Source organism: Erythrolamprus reginae, chromosome 5 (genome assembly GCF_031021105.1).
Source record: "Erythrolamprus reginae isolate rEryReg1 chromosome 5, rEryReg1.hap1, whole genome shotgun sequence".
NCBI classification, from domain to species: domain Eukaryota; kingdom Metazoa; phylum Chordata; class Lepidosauria; order Squamata; family Dipsadidae; genus Erythrolamprus; species Erythrolamprus reginae.
The window spans coordinates 116884283-116904403 of NC_091954.1; the positions used below are offsets into that span (position 1 = coordinate 116884283).

General features: G+C 44.0%; 1 protein-coding gene and 1 long non-coding RNA gene across 2 annotated transcripts in view; one reads left to right on the top strand and one right to left on the bottom strand.

Moving 5' to 3' along the window:
- The window catches only part of BCL6 (BCL6 transcription repressor), a 20512-nt gene extending 17981 nt beyond the window's left edge, over window positions 1–2531 (bottom strand). Inside the window, 1 exon segment of the mRNA XM_070753837.1 lies at window positions 2411–2531. Coding sequence (XP_070609938.1) covers window positions 2411–2439 — 29 coding nt within the window. The 5' untranslated portion in view covers window positions 2440–2531.
- Window positions 2532–9496: 6965 nt separating this feature from the next.
- LOC139168283 (uncharacterized) overlaps window positions 9497–20121 on the top strand; it is a 39667-nt gene continuing 29042 nt past the window's right edge. The window contains exon 1 of the long non-coding RNA XR_011559265.1: window positions 9497–10534. This is a non-coding gene — a long non-coding RNA (uncharacterized lncRNA). The remainder of the gene's footprint in view (window positions 10535–20121) is intronic.

Here is a 20121-nt window from a genome sequence, read left to right on the forward strand (position 1 = left end):
AAATAGAGGGAGGGGAAGAGACAACGGGGGCTTCGCTTTTGAAATATTACTATAGAATTGCAGAACAATCAAAGGAAAGAATGGTATACCGTGTGGGGAAAAACTGTATACATGGCTTGAAAATAAGAATAATTAGATAGATAGATAGATAGATAGATAGATAGAGAGAGAGAGAGAGAGAGAGAGAGAGAGAGAGAGAGAGAGAGAGAGAGAGAGAGAGAGAGAGACAGACAGACAGACAGACAGACAGACAGACAGACAGACAGACAGACAGACAGACAGACAGACAGATATATAACTCCCTGGTATAAGCTGATACAGGAGGCAAGCCTGTAGCCTAGAGGCTAAGGCCACTGCCTTGAGGCCCAAGTTCAAATCCCAGTCAGGGTGTGGCTACCTGATGAGGGGCAAATAAGCCCAAAATAGATCTATAGTAGTCTCCCTTCATTTTTATTATCAGCAAAAATATGTTACATACATACATTATACAGGCACACACACACACATATACAGAGTGCTCAAAAAAAAAATAAAGGGAACACTTAAACAACACAATAAAACTCCGAGTAAATCAGATTTCTATGAAATCAAACTGCCCACTTAGGAAACAACAATGATTGACAATCATTTTCACCTGCTGTTGTGCACATTCATCTTTGGACAGAACAAAGTATTCAATAAGAATATTTCATTCATTTAGATCTAGGAGGGGGTCTTGGAGGGTTCCCCTTAAGTTTTTGAGCAGAGTTTTGTATCATAGCTGGGTCAGAACAGCCCCAAGCATAGCAATATTGGAGTGGACTTCAACTCCCAGAATCCTCTAGAGCTGGGAAGAATAGACTTCAACTCCCAGAATTCCCTAGTCAGCATGAATGGTCTTCAACTCCCAGAATCCTCCAGTAGCACACTTAAACACACACACACACACACACACATATCTCCCAACTCAAACCCTCCTAGAAATTAAGAGGTTTGAGCATAAATAAGAAGAAATGACCGATGCTGCAAAGAAAGAAAGAAAGAAAGAAAGAAAGAAAGAAAGAAAGAAAGAAAGAAAGAAAGAAAGAAAGAAAGAAAGAGTCATTGTGAATTTAACTGGGGAATTTTAGGAAACAAGTTTCACAAACTTTTCAGACGGGGGTGGACTTCAACTCCCACAATTCTAGGCTGGCTGGGGGGGGATTCTGGGAGTTGGAGTCCACTCATCTTAAGAGTTGCTGTGGATCCAGAACAACTCACAACTTCCGTAAGGGGGGCAGGAAAGCTTCGTGGTTGAGAGTTTTTTGTTTCAGTTCATCCAAGTTTAATTCAGAGTTTAATTTATCCAAGCACCTCATTTCCCCCCTTGGCCACAATTCTGCCCGGCAACAAATGACCCTGACTCTCCCAAACTCCCTCCCAAAAAAAAACCCCAAAGGGAAGATTTTTGGGGCGATGAACACAGAAAAAAAAAACACGTTTTGGTGGGCTGTAAATTGAACCACAAGACTTACAACCACCCATTAAACAAGTGTGCAAAGTTTACAACGCTGACAAAAAAAAAATGACTTGTGATGAGTCCTCGCAGTTATGACCTTCACAGTGCACCCCCCAGCCCCCCACCCATGGTCATGTGATCATAATTTGGGTGTTTGCAACCAGCATATAATTTACAACAGGGCTCACGCGAAAACCATCATCAATGCGGGAAGCTGGATTCATTTAACAACACAATTCCCTTTGCAAACGCAGTGACCTGCCTTAAACGACCGTGACTAAGGGAAAATAGTCACAAAACGGGATACGCGACCCAACAACTGCCCAGCTTAAACACCGTCTTGATCCGACCACTAAAATTATATGAAGTGTTTTTTTTAAAATGGGTTTTAGACTGTTTTTGTTCATACTGTCTTTTCTGTATACTGGGTAGAATCCGGAAAGAGAGAAAGAGAGAAAGAGAGAGAGAAAGAGAGAGAGAAAGAGAGAGAGAAAGAAAGAAAGAGAGAAAGAGAGAAAGAGAGAGAAAGAGAGAGAAAGAGGAGAGAGAGAAAGAGAGAGAAAGGAGAGAAGAGAGAAGAGAGAGAGAGAGAGAAGAGAGAAAGAGAAAGAAAGAGAAGAAAGAGAGAAAGAGAGAGGAAAGAGAGAGAGAGAAAGAGAGAGAAAGAGAGAGAGAAAGAGAGAGAGAGAGAAAGAGAGAGAAAGAGAGAGAGAGAGAAAGAGAGAGAGAAAGAGAGAAAGAGAGAGAGACAGAGAGAAAGAAAGAGAGAAAGAGAGAAAGAGAGAGAGAAAGAGAGAGAGAAAGAGAGAGAGAAAGAGAAAGAAAGAGAGAAAGAGAGGAAGAAAGAGAGAAAGAGAGAAAGAAAGGAAGAGAGAAAGAGAGAAAGAGAGAGAAAGAAAGAAAGAAAGAAAGAAGGAAATAAATTTTACCCACTTGAGAGTGTTTAGGAATAAATGATGCATGTTGTTGTTGTTGCAAGCTGTCCATCATTGAGCTGAGGAGGATGGCCGTTGAAATTACGGTAAATGCCCCGCTGGCTGGCCCTCTTCTCCGCCTCCGAGTCCCAGCGGATCGGGAGGGCTTTTGCAGTAACCTTTCCCGCCACGCCCACCAAGCCACGCCCACAGAACCGGTATCAAATTATTGTTTTTTTGGAATCCCACCACTGGCAGATAGCAAATATCAATGAGATGGGTAGATAAATAGAGATGGCTAAATGGATAGATAGATGTTGGTTGGATAGGTGGCTGGATGGATAGATATATGGATGGCATGGAAAGAGAGAGAGAGAACGAAATGGAGCGAGAGACAGACAGTGTATAGATGAGATGGATAGATAGATAGATAGAGGTGACTAAATGGATAGAGAGATGTTGGATGGAGGGATGAGATGGAAAGAGAAAGAGAGAAATGGATGGGCAGACAGACAATACATAGACGAGATGGATAGATACAGATGGCTAAGGGGATAGATAGATATGGATGGATGGATGGGATGGAGAGAGAGAGAAATGGATGGGCAGACAGACAAGACATAGATGAGATGGATAGATACAGATGGCTACAGATGCCCACTTAGGCTCCCTACCACCAAGTTCCCATTTTTATCTTTCTTCCCCGTTGGGTGTTTCCACCTCCCAAAATTCCCAGGCAGCAAAATTAATGACCAATTAAGAGGAGAATTACAGCTCAGCGTTTTCTGATGGTTTTGAAGACCATTTTTCTGGCTTAAAATGAGTGGGGATTTTTTTTCTCTCTTTATCGTTAAAGCAGCGAGGAACCGTTCCCTCAGCTAATTTAGATACACCGGTCCCTGCAAGACCTGATAATTAACTGGACAGGGAGGCTGCGTTTCGGATTTAAACTTGCAAAGAATCCTGCCGGCAAACGAATCTGGTTTTGTCCCTTGGGGTGTTTGTACGCACTTGTGAAAAAAGGAGGAAAAAGAAGGCAGGATCAATTATGCCATATATATATATGATACAGGAGATGGGCCTGTAGTCTAATGGCTAAGGTCTCTGCCTTACAAGGCAGAGGCCTCAGGTTCAAATCCCAGTAAGGGTGTGGCTACCTGATGAATGCAAATAAGCCTGAAATAGATCTATAGTAGTCTCCCTTCCTTTTCATTATCAGCAAAAATATGTTATATATATTAGGTATAGGTATTTGAATATTCATATGCATATGTGTATGTATATATATATCAGAAAAATAAAGGGAACACTTAAACAACACAATATAACTCCAAGTAAATCAAACATCTGTGAAATCACTTAGGAAGCAACTCTGATTGACAATCAATTTCACATTCAAGCATTCAAGGAGAATATTTCATTCATTCAGATCTAGGATGTGTTATTTGAGTATTCCCTTTAATTTTTTTGAGCAGTGTGTATATATATATATAATATATATATATATAGGTTCAAGTCCCAGTGAGGGTATGGCTAGCTGATGAGGCCAAAATAAGGCTGAAATAGATCTAGTTTCAAATTCAGCAAAAAAAACCACGTGATATATATATATGCATACATGTAATATATCATCTAATAAATAAATAAATAAATAACACATATTTATGCTGATAATGAAAAGGGAGATTAGTATAGATCTATTTTGAGTTCTTTTATATATGTGCGTATGTGTATGTATGTATGTATGTATATGTGTGTGTGTGTATATATATATCACATGTTTTTGCTGTATTTGAAAATTAAGGGAAACTAGGACAGATCTAATTTTCAAATTCAGCAAAAACATGTGACCCATACAGAACATAGTTTGTCGGCTATGAATATATTAATTAACTGCCTTGCAAATGGCCCTGGGTTGGGCCGAGAGGCAAAAGGAATATTTGGCTATACCAGGGTGATTTGACACACAAAAAATCATATGTGTGTGTGTGTGTGTGTTTTATGTATATTCCTTTTCATTATCAGCAAAAATAAGTTTATATATATATATTTGTTTTCGTAGATTTTCACAGGATTGTTGTGAGTTCAGGTTTTTTTCCCATGTAATATTTTGAGTGACACTCAAAATATTACACGGGGGAAAAAACCCAAACTCATAACAATCTACACATACACATACATCGGAAATAGAAATTAGGAGGTTGGTTTTTTTTAAAGGCAGATAAATAAATAAAAGGATGACCCTCGCCTCCTTCCCTAATTTTGCACCGTCGGCCCAACTAAATATTTCATGAATTTCCACTTGGTGGAGACTGTCGGTATTTTAGGCTGCCTTTGCTCGGCTACAAAAAACCCTGAATGACGATTAAAAATTTAAAAGCCTCGGCCAAAGGACACAGGGGCTGAATTTCGATTTGAGAGGGAGGGGGAGGGAGAGAAAGAGGAGAGACTGAAAGAGAGGAAGAGAGAAAGGGGGAGAGAGGGGGGGAAGGTGTCAGAGAGAGACAGAGAGAGGGGGAGATTGAGAGAAAGAGATGGAGGGAGAGAAAGAGGAGAGATTGAAAGAAAGGGAGAGAGAGGGGAAAGGTGAGAGAGAAGGGGGAGATTGAAGGAAAGAGAGGGAGAAAAAGAGGAGAGAGAGAGAAAGAGAGGGGGAGGGAGAGAAAGGGAAAAAGAGGGGAGAGAAAGAGAGAGAGGGAGAGAAAGAGGAGTGATTGAAAGAGTGAGAGAGAAAGGAAGAGAGAGAGAGGGGAGGTGAGAGAGAGGGGGAGATTGAGAAAAAGAGAGGAGGACAGAGAGGGAGAGAAAGAGAGAGAGACAGAGAAAGGGAGAGAGAGGGAAGGAGAGAGAGGAGGACATTGAAAGAAAGAGGGAGGGAGAGAAAGAGGGGAGAGAGTGAAAGGGAGAGAGAAATGAGAGAGGGAGAGAGAAAGAGATTGGAAGAGAGGAAGAGAGGAAGGGAGAGAGGGAAGAGATTGAAGGAAAGAGAGAGAGGGAGGGAGAGAAAGAGAGAGAGAAAGGGAGAGTGAGAAATGGAAAGATAAATATCTAAAAGGCGAAAGGAAGAGGACAGTGAGGCTGGTCGTGGGCTTCAAACATAAGTGAGGAATTCTCCCCTCTGGTTTTGTAGAATTTTGAGGATTGTTTGTGGTCAGCCTTCCCAGGCATTTGACAGACCCACTTGAAACAAGCTTCGTCCTTTGAACAAACCAGCATTAAAAAGGCAAGCCCACGCTTCCATCTCTCCTTGGCTGGGGAGACAACTCCCAGCCTCAGTTTCCCTTGCCAGCAAAGGCTTTTGTAACTGATACTCCTTGCTTAAGGGACCCCATTGCTTAGCAAACTTACAACACCCTCCATCACCCCCCCCTTCAAAAGGTACTTATGACCCAGATCAAGAGTTGTGACAACTGCGCACCCACACACAAAATCTTATGACCCAATTTTGACTGCTTGGCAACCGATTCACCTTTACGACGAGTCCGTGATTTATTGGGGTTTGGGGGGGGTTGCACGTTTGCATCCATTTCCAGCAAAAAGCCCCCCCTTTATAAGCACCAGCGTTTTTAAAAAGTAAAATTCAGGTAGGTCTCAAGCTACTACTATTGTAACCAGCTTGTAAAGTGGAGGAGGAAGTCCTTTGGGGGGGGGGCACATCCCTGAGACACCAAAGCCCCCACATGCTTATCAAAGATAAAGTTGCCCTGATGCTCCTGAGCGGGACAGTTTAACACAAACGGTGTATAAATTTAAGAAATAAAGCGATAATTCCAATAAATCCAATTTGCAAATTTGCAATAGATCTCTGAAGTTCTATTTTTTTTTTTTTAAATGCTCCATGCTCCACAGCTGACATCCCTTTCCTGGTGTCACGTGGGGACGGGTGAGTGGGTGATTGGAGATTATGGGGAGGGGGGTTAGAAATGGGGCAAATTCTTCGCCCCAAGCATTTTTCAAAGCGAAAGGGGCGGAGAGGGTGCTGTTCCACACCCGGCCGCCAGAGGGCAGCGTTGCTCCTCGCACTTCGCCACCCGCTTTGGGGGGGAGAAAACCCTCCCCGAGTTTGCACAACTGACCCGCCCGCCCGCAAAGGTTTGCAAGGGGGTTGAATTTAAAATCCGTCACCCCTCTCTCGCAGTTCACGTGTGCAAGCATTCAGACCGGCAACTTTGCCATCCAGTCCTTTTGAGTCAGCCTGGGTGACTCAGCCCCCCCCCAACAAAACGGGGGGCGGAGAGCGGTCCCCACCCCAATTGCACCCTGGCTGGGTCGGTGCACGACTCAAAAGGCGCTTTCACACGTTCGCCGGGTTGGGAAAGCAGGCGCAGTGCCCGGTTTGCAAAAATCGCGCGTTTCCCGGGGATTTCCCGTCCTCCGAATTGGGAACCCCGCTTCATTTCCCGCAAGCCGCTTTTGGCAGAGAACCCAAACAACCCAGGTTAAAAAAAAAAACCGCATGACCCCCGTCCTGACGTACAACTCTTCCCGGGGCACACAGGACCGTGACACGCATTGCAAAAAAAACCACCACCCCGGCCGTGGAGGGTCGGCGAAAGGAGCTACGAAACCCGTTCCAAACTGTTTTGGTCCCATTCACACAACTCGGGATACCTAGCTACGATTTCTCTCCCCCTTCCCGGCTTTTTTTAAAAAAATGGTCGTGTGAACGCGGCCGTTGCGTGTTCAGATCCAGAACCTGCGTCTCCGAAACACTTCGTGACGCCTGCCTGGGAAAAAAAGCAAAAAACAGACGCGTGTTGCGCAAATCCCAAGCATCGTTTGGGCGTCTAGCCCCGAGCGCAAACACGGGTTCGAGCTAACTTCCCGGGTCGCGTTCCCACGACTCTTCCCCCGCTCGTGGTTAACCGACAGCGAACTCGGGTTGCTCCGTCCGCCAGGACGCCCGTTCCAACGGCACCCCATAACGCCCGCTTCGAAGCAGGGTCCCCCACGTTCTCTGGGTCTCAATACGGACTCGAGCGGGGATGAGTCGTGGGAACGCGACCTGGGAAGTTCGGGCCGGGTCTTCCCTCCAACCCGCCAACTCAACCATCCAGGCCTCTTGCGGGACTCTCTTCCCCTTCTTTTTCCCCGAGCGGCTGGGTTCACACGACCCTCCTATACACCCGTTTTCAACTCGCGTGTTAGGGCCAACTGGCTGCTTTTGAACCACTTTCGGCGGGGCCTTCGATCCCCGGCTCGGCTGGGTAATGACTCGCGCTGGACCGCGCAAACCGGGCAGCAACCACCACCCCACCCCCCACCCCCAAAAAAACCCGGGTCGTGTGAACTCAGCCGAGCTCGATTCGGGGCCGGGATGGCATGGAGAGGACGCGGGGGTTCGGTCCTCACGACCTGGGGCAACCTCGGCTTGCCAACTAACGAGGGCCCTGGAATCGCCCCGCTCCCCATTTGCGCATTTGCGCATCCTACACCTATCCAGGCTCGGCCGCCCGAAATGCGCGCAGCGATTGTGCAACACACCAAACCCGGAGATTTTAAAAATCAAGATTTCATCCACCCACCCCAAAAAAAATTAATTTAAAAATCGTCCGGCTGCTCCGAGCCCCGCGGGGCTTCCTCGCCCGGGCCGCCCGGAGAAGGCAGCTGAAGGCGGCTCCCCTCCGCCCAGGCGCCGCTCGGAGCAGGCGGGCGGGCGGCGGGAGGCGAAGGGCCGCGGGCAGGTGCCTTGCCTGGGCGAGCGAGCCAGACACCGCCGCCGCCGCCGCCTCTTCCTCCTGCTCCTCCTGGGGCCTTGCCCGGCTTCCTTGGAACCGGAGCCGGGCCGCGGCCGGGCGGAGGATACGCTGCGGCGGAGAGACGCCGCTCGCCCTCTTTGCAAAGGGGCTTCATGGCAAAAGAACACTACGGACAATAGCAAGAAGGAGAAGACGACTAGGATGCCCGGTGGGTCTTTGTGGCCTTGCCAGCCGAGCTGCTTCCCCTTTCTTGCCCGTCCCGGGAGGAGCTCGAGCCGGGCACCACCAACCCCCCAACACCCCCGGTCGCCTTCTCTCTCCAGCCGAACCGAAACTGCAAAACGACGCGCGGTTGCAAAGCGGGGAAGGCAATTCCAGCCAAGCCGGGCAGGTAACCATTGAATAGATGCAATGAATAAATCAATCAATAAGCAAGCCCCCCGCCCCCCCCCCCCCGCTTCTCCAAGCCAAAGGCAGCGCGGGCCCCGAAGCAACCCAGGCGCCTCGGCCCGGGCCCGGCTGCCTTGCCACCTGCAAGCGGCGGAGGGCGGAGGGCAGGCGGGCGGGCGAGCGCGGCCGGGGAAGGGAAGGGAAGGGAAGGGGGGCGCGTAAGCGGCTGGGAAGGCGAGCGAGGAAGGGAGGAAGGGAGGGAGGAAGGAAGGGGGGCGCCGCGGAGATCAACCTTTCTCCCCCTTCTTCCCAATTTTTTTTAAAAAAATCCAAAATAAATAAATCCCAATTAACCCAGTCAGGACTTAAATCTGCCCGCGGGAGGTTGCAATTGCCCGGGATCCTAAAGCGGCGGCGCAAGCAAAAAATAAATAAATATTTAAAAATTCCACACAAAAAAAACCCCAACGCAAGCCGCGGCAGCAGCAGCACCACCGGCCGTCGCAGTGCGAAGCGGAGCGTGAGAGAGCGAGAATCACCTGGTCGGCGCGCTTTCCTAGAAACTCCTTGCATCACCACTTCTAAGAACCCCAGTTCTAAGAATCAACAGCGCTTCAATTCTCGGAATTTGAGCTGGGGGCTTTACCACGGCCAGCCTCCCGGGGGGTGTCCGGGGGTGGGGAGGTTCCTTCAGAAGCCCCTTAGACGGGTCCGAACCCCTCCCGCGGCCGGTTCTCGTTCTATAATCATCGCCCCCCATCTAATACAGTCGGGGAGACCCCTAAATCCGGCCTTCCGGAGGTCTCCACGAAATCCCATAGGGCCCGGACACCCCCGCGGCAGGTGGTACGTTCCTCCCCGGCAGGTCACATGGGCACTTTCCCTGCCGTGACGTCAGGGCTCGGCCTGAATACAATGTTGCAGCGTTCGGTCGCTTTCCCTCCTCCCTCCTCCCCCCTCCCAACTCGGAATTCTGAGAACTCATTTGCCAGGCGGTGACATAACAGAAAAAAACCGGGCTTGGGGGGGAGGAGAGCGGGGGGGGGGGCAGGAGCGGCACCCTAACAAGTATTACAGCCCCCCCTCTGCCCATAAAGCCCCCCTCCCACCCACTCTCACTTTTTAAATTAATAAAACCCCGACCCCCTCCCATAGGATGGCAGAAGGGGGGGTTGGAATTAGCCAGGATTGGCGGGGGGGGGGGAGAAAAGAGAAAGTTTGGGTTCGTGTTCAGACAAACAACTCCAAGGCGCCGCCCGGAGAGAAAGCATCGCCTGGAAAGGGGGGGGGGCAGGTTTACCCTCGGGGGTGGGGTGCAAGCTTGATTTTTGCCAGGCGAAGAAGGGATCGAAGGGGACGGGGGTTTTGGAAGCGGCGGCTCCTCACGTTCCCTGAAAGCCCCAAAGCGGCTCAAAGGACTTTTTTCTTCCCCCGCCGTGCAAGGAAGAGAGAAACCAACCTCGGCGCCGGTTCGAAGCCTGGGTTTTGTTTTGTTTTAATTGGAGCAGTAGGGGGAAAGTTTCGCGTGTCGGAGCCGGGAGAACTTTCGCTTTTTTTCCCCGCGTGTCGGAGCCGGGGGACTTTCGCTCTTTTTTTTCCCCTCTCCGGCCTCGGAGGGTCGTGGGAACCGAGCGAGGAAGCGGGAAAGAGGCGGTGGGAAGTTGGGGGGGGGGGAGGCAGCTTTTTTTCCTGCCCGGAGTCGGTTTGCAGGTTTTGTCGGAGGGAGCGGAGAGAAGGGGCTGCGTAGACCCCCCCCCCCCAAGCTCCGGACGGCACACAAACACACATTCACACTTGCACCAACCCAGGCACAATCTTCGCCTCCCGTTTTGGCAGAGGGGGAAAATCCTGCAAGTGGACGCAAGAGCGAAGCAGGCCCGCAGAAGCGACCGGGCCTGGGAAAAGCCTCGCCCCGCGTTTGTATGGGAGTGGGGGGCACCGATGCCAGGAGGAGGAGGAGGAAGAAGAGGAGCCCAGGCGGGGAAAGGCGGCCGGGGGCCCGGATGGATGGCCTCTAATGGCCTCGGAAGAGGAGGACCGGGCAGCCCTTGAAGGTAAGGCCAAAGGGACTTCATTGGGGGGGGGGGTTTTGAAAACCTATTCAAACCACTTTGGGGGGGGGGAAACTTTGCAATGGGAGGAGGGGGGTTCGGGGAGGGCGCCCCCCTTTGCAAAGAGGGGCAGTTTGGGGGGAGGGTCGCCAGGGGGTCTTCGGGGGAGATTGCAAAGGAAATAAGACCCCCCATTTCCCCCCCTGGCTTCTTCTGCTTACACACACGCACACACAGAGAGAGGCTCCCCCACCCCTGGGCGTCCTCGCCTGCCCTGGGCTGCACGTCGGAATCCGGGCCCCCTTTTTCGGGGGCTGGTTTGTTTATTTAGGGACGGTCATTGTTGCCAGATGATGGGAAGGGCTAAAAATAGCCCGGCGACTTCCCCTCCTTTGCCGGGCAGAAGGAGGGAGGGGAGGGAGGGAGGGGCGTAGCAAGGGGGGCGCTTTTTAGGGAGGGGGGCAGCCCAGGCTTGGAAAGGGGGGCGATGCGGGAAGGGAAAGAATAGAGAAAGGAATTTTTTAAATTTTATTTATTTTATTTTTTTATTATGAGGATTTCATCTTATAATCTGCATCAGAGGTCTCCAAAACTTGGCAACTTTAAGACTGGTGGACGTGAACTCCCTGCTGGCTGGAGAATTCTGGGAGTTGAAGTCCAACCAGTCTTAAAGATGCCTGGTATCTTCTCTTCTGTGGACCCTGGGAGCCTCTGCACCAAAGACAGAATTCCTTCGGGGTCCACAATCACACTGGGCCTAGAGGAGAATGTCCAATTCTAGATTTCAGCCCGGATCCAAACTCTCAGGAACCGCGGGCGGCTGCTTCCTTGGTCCAGCCGGGGCGATTCGGGGAAGGCGGTTTAAAAATAAACGGGTGATTCAAGGGAGCGAATTTGGAGAGCCTGGCAAGGAGGCCAAGCGCCGATTTCAGGGTTCCGGAAGACATATAAGGCAGGGTGTCCTATAGGTGGGTGTTTATGCAGGCACACACCCTCGAGGGTGGGGGTGGGGGTGTACATACACACGCATATATACATACACACACACACACCAGAAACATTAGATAGATGGCTGGCTGGATGATAGGTGATATAATAGATGATAGATGATGGATGGATAGAGATAGCTAGATATAGATAGCTAGATAGATAGATAGATAGATAGATAGATAGATAGATAGATAGATAGATAGATAGATAGTGTAGATAGATAGAGATAGATAGCTAGATGGGTAGGGAGAGAGAGAGAGAGTAGAGATAGATAGATAGATAGATAGATAGATAGATAGATAGATAGATAGATAGATAGATAGGATAGGCAGAGAGATAGATAGATAGATAGATAGATAGATAGATAGATAGATAGATAGATAGATAGAGACAGACAGACAGACAGACAGACAGACAGACAGACAGACAGACAGACAGACAGACAGAGAGAGAGATACACCGGATAACATTTTATATAACTATAGAGAACCTATATACCTTACCTGATTGTGTGTGCGTGTGTGTATTTATTTATGTATGTATGTATGTATGTATGTATGTATGTATGTATGTATGTATGTATGTATTTATTTATTTATTTATTTATTTATTTATTTATTAGATTTGTATGCCGCCCCTCTCCGTATATACATATATTATATACATATTATTATCTCATATATTGTGTGTGTGTAGATAGATAGATAGATAGATAGATAGATAGATAGATAGATAGATAGATAGATATTTGTTTTTGTAGATTTTCACAGGTATAAGTATGCAGATCTTGGTGTATTCGTGCCTTTACCTACATAGATTAAAATTTATTTAAAACTACTAAAATTACTTACCTTTCGTTAGTCCTCTACTAACGTCATCTACTAATGTTGCCCCTACAAACCTTTCTTCTTCATTCATAAATATACTACCTGGAAATCACATTTTAGGACAACTCTGTATATATACTGTTCAAAGAAATAAAGGGAACAAACACCCAAATAACAGATCTGAATGGGAACAGACCTAGATCGGATGAATGAAATATTCTCACTGAATCCTTTGTTCTGTACGAAGTTGAATGTGCACGACAGCCGGTGAAATCGACTGTCAATCAGTGTCGCTTCCTACGTGGACAGTTGGATTTCACAGAAGTTTGATTTCTATGGAGTTATATTGGGTTGTTTAAATGTCCCCTTTATTTTTTGAGCAGTGTATGTGTATATATACACACACACATAAATACATACTTCTATGTACACATTTTAGATCTAAAATGATATATTTTTATCTATGCATACACATGAATATACACTGCTCAAAAAAATAAAGGGAACAAAAAACAGAACATAACTCCAAGTCAATCAAACTTCTGTGAAATCAAACTGTCCACTTAGGAAGCAACACTGATTGACAGTCAATTTCACCTGCTGTTGTGCAAATGGAATAGTTGTGCAATTGAAATATTCAGTCAGAATATTTCATTCATTCAGATCTAGGATGTGTTATTTGAGTGTTCCTTTTATTTTTTGATCTATCTATCTATCTATCTATCTAGTCTCTCTCCCCCCCCCTCTCTCTGTATCTGTGTGTGTGTGTGTTTGTGTGTGTGTATGCCTAGATGAAGATATATAATTTTAGATCTAAAATGTGCACGTAGAAGAATGTATCTATGTTTGTAGGGAGTTCATGTAAATATATTTATCTTATCTATGCATCATCTCTCTTTGTCACCGATCTGTGTTTGCATGTCTGAATAATGTGTTTATTAGGGTTGCAAATCTGATTGCAAGAGGTGTGGATATAAATAAATCATCTATCAACCCATCCATCCATCCTGCTGTCTGCCATTTCTTTCCCTCTGTCTGTCTCCGTCTCTCATCTATTCTCTCTCTCTCTCTCTTTCTATCGTTCTCTCTTCCCTCTCTATCTGTGGTTGGGTCAATAATTCACACGAACCTCATTAACTGTTGTTTGCCTAGGCAGCTGTAGACAGCAAGGAGACCCTCCTTATTTTTATTTCATTTTTGTCAAGTACGTATTGGTAGCATCCATAGATATAGTGCTGTTTATACACACTCTTTATAAAGGGAACCCTTAAGCAACAGCATATAACTCCAAGTCAATGAAACCTCCGTGAAATCAAACTGTCCACTTAGGAAGCAACACTGATTGACCATCAATTTCACAGGCTGTTGTGCAAATGGAATAGTTGTGCAAATGAAATATTTAATGAGAATATTTCATTCATTTGGATCTAGGATGTGTCGTTTGAGTGTTCCCTTTATTTTTTTGAGCCGTGTATATGACATGGGCACTAATAAGAGGGAAACATTAGGGTGGTGGCCACGCTGGTGCAATTGTGCACTTATTCTGATTTTTTTGCCAAGAGGTGAAATGTGGCTGCTTGCTTTTCCCCCTTCGCCTTGTGTTTCTTTCCAACAGGGTGCTAGCAAACAAAATGCACGGAGAACCTCCATTTCATAGACAGAATGCAAAAAAAACGGCCTCCGACTTTGGCTTCCCAAAACATCTTTCCCGTCTAATTCTTAAACGTCCCGATAAACCGACTTAAAACATTATTCTCTGCACTTTGGTCATGAAAAACAAACCCAAAAGAGAAGAGCCAAACTTGTCATAAATTTCATAGTGCCAGAACGGAGGGAGTGGGGAAATCGGCCTGCTTTTTAAAAATTAATTTAATTTATTTAACTTTAAATTTGTATTTTACTTGCAGATAAAAATAGCTACCCATTTTTAAAATATAATTAATATATATATATTATGGAGCACAATTCTTGTATCTACCCATTTTTATATATAATTTATATATTATTATTATTATTATTATTATTATTATTATTATTATTATTAATTAGATTTGTATGCTGCCCCTCTCCGCAGACTCGGGGCAGCTCACAACAGTGATAAAAAACAGTATACAATGACAAATCTAATATCAAAGTCTAAAATAACAATTTTACATTAAAAAACCTAAAAACCCCATTATATAAAAAGCATACATACAAACATACCACACATAAAACTACATAGGCAAGGGGAGATATATATAGTCTCCCTTAATTTTTAAATTCAGCAAAAAAACATGTGACATATATATATATATATATATATATATATACTATGAGACGGTCTTGGTATATATATACAGTATATTACACGGTACAATTCATGTATTTACCCATTTTTTATATGTAATAGCTACCCATTTTTAAAACATAATTAATATATATATATAATGGAGTACAATTCTTGTATCTACCCATTTTTATATATAATTTATATATATATATATTACAGGGTACAATTCATGTACTTACCCATTTTTTATATGTAATTATATATACTGTATATACACACACACACACACACACACACACACACATATTTGTTTTCGTAGATTTTCACGGGTATATGTATGTAGATTGTTCTGAGTTCGGGTTTTGCCCCGTGTAATATTTTGAGTGTCTATGCGACATTTCGGTGAAATCACATTCACCGTCATCAGGCTGAAGTTGTAAGCTTCGTGCTAATATATATATATATATACATATATTATGGAGTGTTATTCCTGAATCGACGGTCATTTGAAAGCAAATAATTGTCGAAGAACAGCGAGTATTTATTAACTCAGAAAAAACTCTCAACAGTGAGAACTTGAGGATTGGCCCAAACTTGAATTCTGGGCTTTCCCACTGCCAGGCTACAGGAAATTGTCAGCCAGGGTGACTCAAGAAATCTCGTCTGCATTTTCTCTTTCTTCGTTCTGCCCTTGTTTGATCTCAGCCACCGAAGCACAGTTAGGCCCTGTGAAGCCTCGGATGTGGCACCACCAGGAAATCCTACCCACATACCCCGATAGCTAGAGGAGGGCTTGAAAAAAAAGGTCCCAGAGAAAGGGGGACGAGAGATATTTTCTCTTTCTGTCTTGGTGCCAGGAAGTTTGCCGGTCACTGGCTGTGTCCAGCTCAAATGGCAGAACTCTTGAATGCCCATCCCTTGAAATCCCCAACTGACGTGGAGTTCTTGGTTGCAATGCAGGCATTTCTATGTATTTTAATTTGCATGCTGCCTTTATTGTTTTTGGTTTTTTTTGCAAACAACTCTAGGCGGAAATCCAACGCAATGTTCTCTTTCCCCCCTGCAACAACAACCCAGCGAGGTAGGTTGGGGTGAGAGAGAGAAGGGGGCAGGCTGGCTCAAAATCACCCAGTGGGCTTTTATACCACAGGCGGGGACTAGAACTCCCCATCTCCTGGTGATTGACTCAAAGTCACCCAGTGGGCTTTCACGGCTAAGGTGGGACTAGAACTCCCCGTCTCCTGGTAATTGGCCCAAAGTCACCCAGTGGGCTTTCAGGTCTAAGGCGGGACTAGAACTCACCATCTCCTGGTGATTGGCCCAAAGTCACCCAGTGGGCTTTCAGGCCTAAGGCGGGACTAGAACTCCCCTTCGCCTGGTGATTGGCCCAAAGTCACCCAGTGGGCTTTCACGGCTAAGGTGGGACTAGAACTCCCTGTCTCCTGGTGATTGGCCCAAAGTCACCCAGTGGGCTTTCAGGCCTAAGGCGGGACTAGAACTCCCCGTTGCCTGGTGATTGGCCCAAAGTCACCCAGTTGGCTTTCACGGCTAAGGTGGGACTAGAACTCCCTGTCTCCTGGTGATTGGCCCAAAGTCACCCAGTGGGCTTTCAGGCCTAAGGCGGGACTAGAACTCCCTGTCTCCTGGTGATTGATCCAAAGTCACCCAGTGGGCTTTCATGCCTAAGTCAGGATTTGAACTCACGGTCTCATGAGAAACAATTCCTACGCAGGCCAGAGGGGGCCCCAGAGAGCAATAGGAAATCTTGTTATGGATTTTTTTCTATCCAATCAATCTCCACCTTATATACGGTAGCAAAAGAGATCCGAGATCTGGCATAGGATTCCAACTCTGAATTATAAGGTCTCCTGAAGGGCGCTTGGAGGATCCGTCGTTTGACTGAAGCTTCAGAGGGTGGAATCGTGGAGCTGAGCAAAATAACAAATAAATAGGTTTTGCAAACTCTGGCCCCAATAAAAAGCTTTTCCTCCCATTCTTAACCGTAAACCTCCAGATAAGCCAATTTACCACAATTGCGTGCACTTTGGTCATGAAAACAAGATGAAGGGGGTGGGAAAAAAGCCAAAATGTTATCGTTTCATACACCGAAGTGAAAAACTGCCTGCTTTTTAAATTTAAATTTTATCCACAGATAAAATGTCTCCCTGTTTTTTACAATTAAAAAAACCCCCATTGCATAGTATGATTGCTGTCATTAACTGTCATTTGAAAGCAAATTTTGATGAAGAACGATTATCATTATTATTGAGAAAAATTCTAGATGATGTGGACAATTGCCCAAAACTCTGAATTACAGTATTATGATTATTAGTACACAAAAGACCTCTAAATGCCATTTTATATGTATGTAGATAGATAGATTAGATAGATAGATAGATAGATAGATAGATAGATAGATAGAAAGATAGATAATAAATCAAAATAGATAGATGATAGAAGGAAGAAAGAAAGAAAGAAAGAAAGAAAGATAGATAGATAGATAGATAGATAGATAGATAGATAGATAGATAGAAAGATAGATAAATAGAAAGAAAGATAGATAGATAATAGATAACAATAGATAGATGATAGACGAAAGAAAGAAAGAGAGAGAGATAATAGATAAAATAGATGATTGATAGATAGATAGAGATAACAGATAAAAATTAGATGATGTATGGATGTATGGAAGGAAAAAAGATAGATAGATAGAATATTAATATTATATATAATTAGCATGGCTTTTTGAGGAAAACCCAGATTCACTTAACAACGATGTTACTGACTTAACAATGGCATTTATTTACTGAACAGTTGTAGCCAGAAAGTTCCAAAAAATGGGACTACATTCACTTAACTGTCTCAATAAGCGTCAGGAATTTTGGACTAAGCTGTGGTTGTTAAGTCAAAGGCTGTATACTGTATATAAATTAATTTCAGCTTCAAAATTTCATTTAAATTGTATTTATAGCTGTTAATTTGGCACAACGTTAGCTCACATTTTCCATCGCCCCCTTCTAAAACCCAAGCTTTGCAAATGCTCCAATGCTCTAAATTCTAGAACAATGTTTTTTACTCGGCTATCACCTCGCTGCTGCCTATTTTGTAAGAGGAGATTCTGAATCAAGTCTGATTTGATATTACCTTATTTATTTCCTATTTCTGAAGCACCAATCTCTGGCAGCAAGATCATTCCCTGGGCAGTATAATATCTAATTCAGTGTTTCCCAACCTTGGCCACTTGAAGATATCTGGACTTCAACTCCCAGAATTCTGGGAGTTGAAGTCCAAATATCTTCAAGTTGTCAAGCTTGTGAAACACTGATCTAATCAATATATAAACCATATAGAACAGTCATATTCAAATGTTAAAATTAATTTAAGGTTTGAAATTATATTTAAATTGTATTTTTTTCCTTAAATTTCTTTTCTATGAGTTTATTATAAAACATCCAGATACAATTGAACGTGGGTAAAGCGAAAATAGCTGTTAACCTGGCATGCAGAAGTTAAATGTGTCTCCCTGTTTTCAGTAATCTCCTCCTAAAATTTCAGCCATTGCAAATGTTCAAATGCTCCACGGTGTTCATGGATGATCCCTCCCAAACACTCACTTGCATTGATCCTCTTTGGCAGAGCCGAACCAAACCTCCCTCCTGTTTAAATGTTGGCCCTTCCTTTAATTAAATGCATGTCGGACAATCCCAGGGAGAGGAAAAATAAACAGAACCCCTTGGGGCAGAAGAAAATCACAGGCCAAATTATCCAGGGTCTAGGATAAATCATGTAAACAATATTTTATTATTTTAGATAGATAGATAGATGGATAGATGGATAGATGGATAGATGGATAGATGGATAGATGGATAGATGGATAGATGGATAGATGGATAGATGGATAGATGGATAGATGGATAGATGGATAGATGGATAGATGGATAGATGGATAGATGGATAGATGGATAGATGGATAGATGGATAGATGGATAGATAGATAGACAAGACAGACAGACAGACAGATAGATAGATAGATTGTTAGATAGATAGATAGATAGATAGATAGATAGATAAATGATAGATAGATAGATAGATAGATGATAGATAGATAGATAGATAGATAGACAAGACAGACAGACAGACAGACAGACAGACAGACAGATAGATAGATTGTTAGATAGATAGATAGATAGATAGATAGATAGATAGATAGATAGATAGATAGATAGATAGATAGATAGATAGATAGATAGGCAGGCAGGCAGGCAGATCTGAAGAAACTTTTTGAGGATATTTTAAAAATATTTTTGCAAAAAACTGTGCAGGAAAAGCCCAGCCAGGGAACAAATCTGATTTCAATGCTGTCAGCTGAGATTCATCTGAGATAAGCCAGTTCTGGAGAAGAAGATGAGAACAATGCAACCTCATTCTTTTTCCCCACGTATTATGGGTTGCGACAGCTGTTTGTCAACTTTGGCAGCTTTCCTGTGCGTGGACTTCAACTCCCAGAATTCCTCCTCCTGCTCCCATTCTAGCACAATAGAGCAGCCTGCCTCAATTTCGCCAGGGTTAAAATAGGTGGACTTCAACTCCCAGAATCCACCCCTCTTAAACCATGCTGGCTGGGGAATTCCCAAAACTCTGAATTATTATGATTATTACTACACAAAAGACCTCTAAATGCCATTTTATATGTATGTAGATAGATTAGATAGATAGATAGATAGATAGATAGATAGATAGATAGATAGATAGATAGATAGATAGATCGATAGATAGATAGATAGATAGATAGAAAGATAGATAGATAATAAATCAAAATAGATAGATGATAGAAGGAAGAAAGAAAGAAAGATAGATAGATAGATAGATAGATAGATGATAGATAGATAGATGATAGATAGATAGATGATAGATAGATAGATGATAGCTAGCTAGCTAGATAAATAGATGATAGATAGATAGATAGATAGATAGATAGATAGATAGATAGATAGATAGAGATAATATCTAGATCTTCAAGGTCTGTTCTAGATTTGGAAATAAGTGATTAAGATAAATCAAGTAAACAATATTTTATTTTATATAGATAGGTAAATGTTACTAGATAGATAGACAGACAGACAGACAGACAGACAGACAGACAGACAGACAGACAGATGATAGATGATAGATAGAGATAGAGAGAGAAAAACAGAGAAGATAGAGAGATGATAGGGATATAGATATACAGTAGATGATATCTACATAGATGATATCTATGTTCGGGATCTGTTCTAGATTTGCAGAAAAGTAATTAGGATAAATCATGTAAACAATATTTTATTTTAAATAGATAAATATAGAGATTTTATTTTAAATAGATAAAGATAGATAGATAGATGGATGGATGGATGGATGGATGGATGGATGGAAAATTATAGAGATATCTTTATCTTCAGGGTCTGTTCCAGATTATTAAAAAGTAAATTAGGATAAATCATGTAAACAAATATGTATATATA